This window comes from Typha angustifolia, chromosome 7 (assembly GCF_048772165.1).
Source record: "Typha angustifolia cultivar Huaian chromosome 7, ASM4877216v1, whole genome shotgun sequence".
Lineage (NCBI taxonomy): Eukaryota > Viridiplantae > Streptophyta > Magnoliopsida > Poales > Typhaceae > Typha > Typha angustifolia.
The window spans coordinates 12,382,080-12,383,741 of record NC_133245.1 but is presented as its reverse complement, the minus strand read 5'-3'; the positions used below and the strand labels follow the sequence as shown (position 1 = coordinate 12,383,741).

The following is a 1,662-nucleotide window of genomic DNA, read 5'->3' as shown; positions in this document are numbered from 1 at the left end:
GGAAAGTGCAGCAGAGTACAGGTGTGTGATGGTTAAGACTTTTAGAGCTAAAGGCAGTTACAAAGTCTATATGGTTGCCCATCTCTTAAACACTCCATTTGGCATTTATTAGGCAAAGAAACAGTTGTCATACCAAGGAGGAGGATAAACTCATGGGAGGGGAGACGAACCTAATCAACGCCACTTTCCTTTCCTTTCCTTTCCTTTCTTTCTGGTGGACAAAACCAAAACTCCAAAAAGAGGGTGCGAGAGAAAGAGATAATAAGACTACTTCACTCCCTTTACGTGAACGCAATGCTATCTCACGTTCTGATCACACACACTAAGAGGCCAAAAAAAAACAAACTAAGTATCACACCAAAAGCCATTAGAAGCTCCAGTTCAAAAGAGATTTCAAAGAATACAAAGAATCATCCATCAACACAAGTAATTAATTCACATGGCAAAGAAAGAAGAAGAAAAAATTAATACAAAAGAGGAAGAAAAAGAAAATTAAACCTTTGTTTTCATTGATCCCTTCTTCTTTTCTTTTTTTTTTTTTTTTTTGGGTCTAGTAATGGCAATCCACTAGAGCCGACGCCGATGCGGAGAAAAGTAACGGCAACTCGAATGCCGGCGGCGACGGCGGGCTCTGGAGCTCGCCACGCTCGTCGTCGGATGACGGGGCGGGAAGGTTGAGATCCAATTCGAGAAGACTCCTCTCCTTCTTGATCACTACTTCTTGGTTCTCCGCCACGACGACCAACGGCCGGTGCCGCCTCATGTGCCCGCCGAGTGCCTGGCCGGAGTTGAACTCAGACCCGCATATCGAGCACTCGTGCACCCTCGACTTAATCATGCCGCCGCCGTTTATTGACCTCGAAAACGAATTCATATTTATCTGCAGCACATCTTCCCCAATTTCCACTTTCCTATCCTCCGCCGCAGGAGTCAGCCTCGGCTTCTTGTGGCTCGCGCGGTGGCCGCCGAGCGCCTGGAAGGAACCGAAGCATTTGCTGCACGTCTTGCACTCGTAGACGTAGTTACCCGCCGATTGATCACCGATCCTTTTGCTCCTGTTCTTATCCTCCTCCGGCTTCATCTCCACATCGAGACCACCGGCGCCGCCGCCGCCTTGCGCGAGAAGTATGAGACAATTGGCCATGTCTTCCTCCTCCTCCGTGGCGTTCATAGACGCCTCCCGATCGGCCGACGAGCCCGACGAGGAGTCGCCCACCACCGGTGCCGGGGGCGAGTGGATTCTTTGCCTCTTGGTGCGCTTGCCCTTCACAATAGTCTCCATTAATTTTCTTTTCCTTCTCCCCAAGAGAGAGAGTAGTAGAGAGGAAGAGGAGAAAAGGAGAGAGAGAAAGAGAGGGAGAGTGATGGGAGAAGCGAAGTTAGATGGAGTGGAGGAAATGGGCACTAATAATAAGAAAGAGAGAAAGAATATATATTTATATTTATATATATATATATAATTAGAGGGGTAGAGGAGTCAAAAGCCGCCCTTTCCTATTGTGAAGAGTAGCCGTGAATTATTCCGCCATTCCCTGCGTTACCAAAAGTGTACTTTCTGGGAATATATAGAGGTAAGAGAGAGAGAGAGAGAGAGAGAGAGAGAGAGAGAGAGAGAGAGAGAGAGAGAGAGAGAGAGAGAGAGAGAGAGAGAGAGAGAGAGGG

At 47.8% G+C, this 1,662-nt stretch overlaps 1 protein-coding gene across 1 annotated transcript; it reads right to left on the bottom strand.

Moving 5' to 3' along the window:
* Positions 1-352: 352 nt before the first annotated feature.
* On the bottom strand, positions 353-1,417 carry LOC140763349 (zinc finger protein ZAT5-like). The gene has a single exon (XM_073101498.1). It carries the CDS (start codon positions 1,280-1,282, stop codon positions 551-553), a length of 732 nt encoding a protein of 243 aa, XP_072957599.1. The 5' UTR covers positions 1,283-1,417; the 3' UTR covers positions 353-550.
* Between the last annotated feature and the right edge of the window lie 245 nt (positions 1,418-1,662).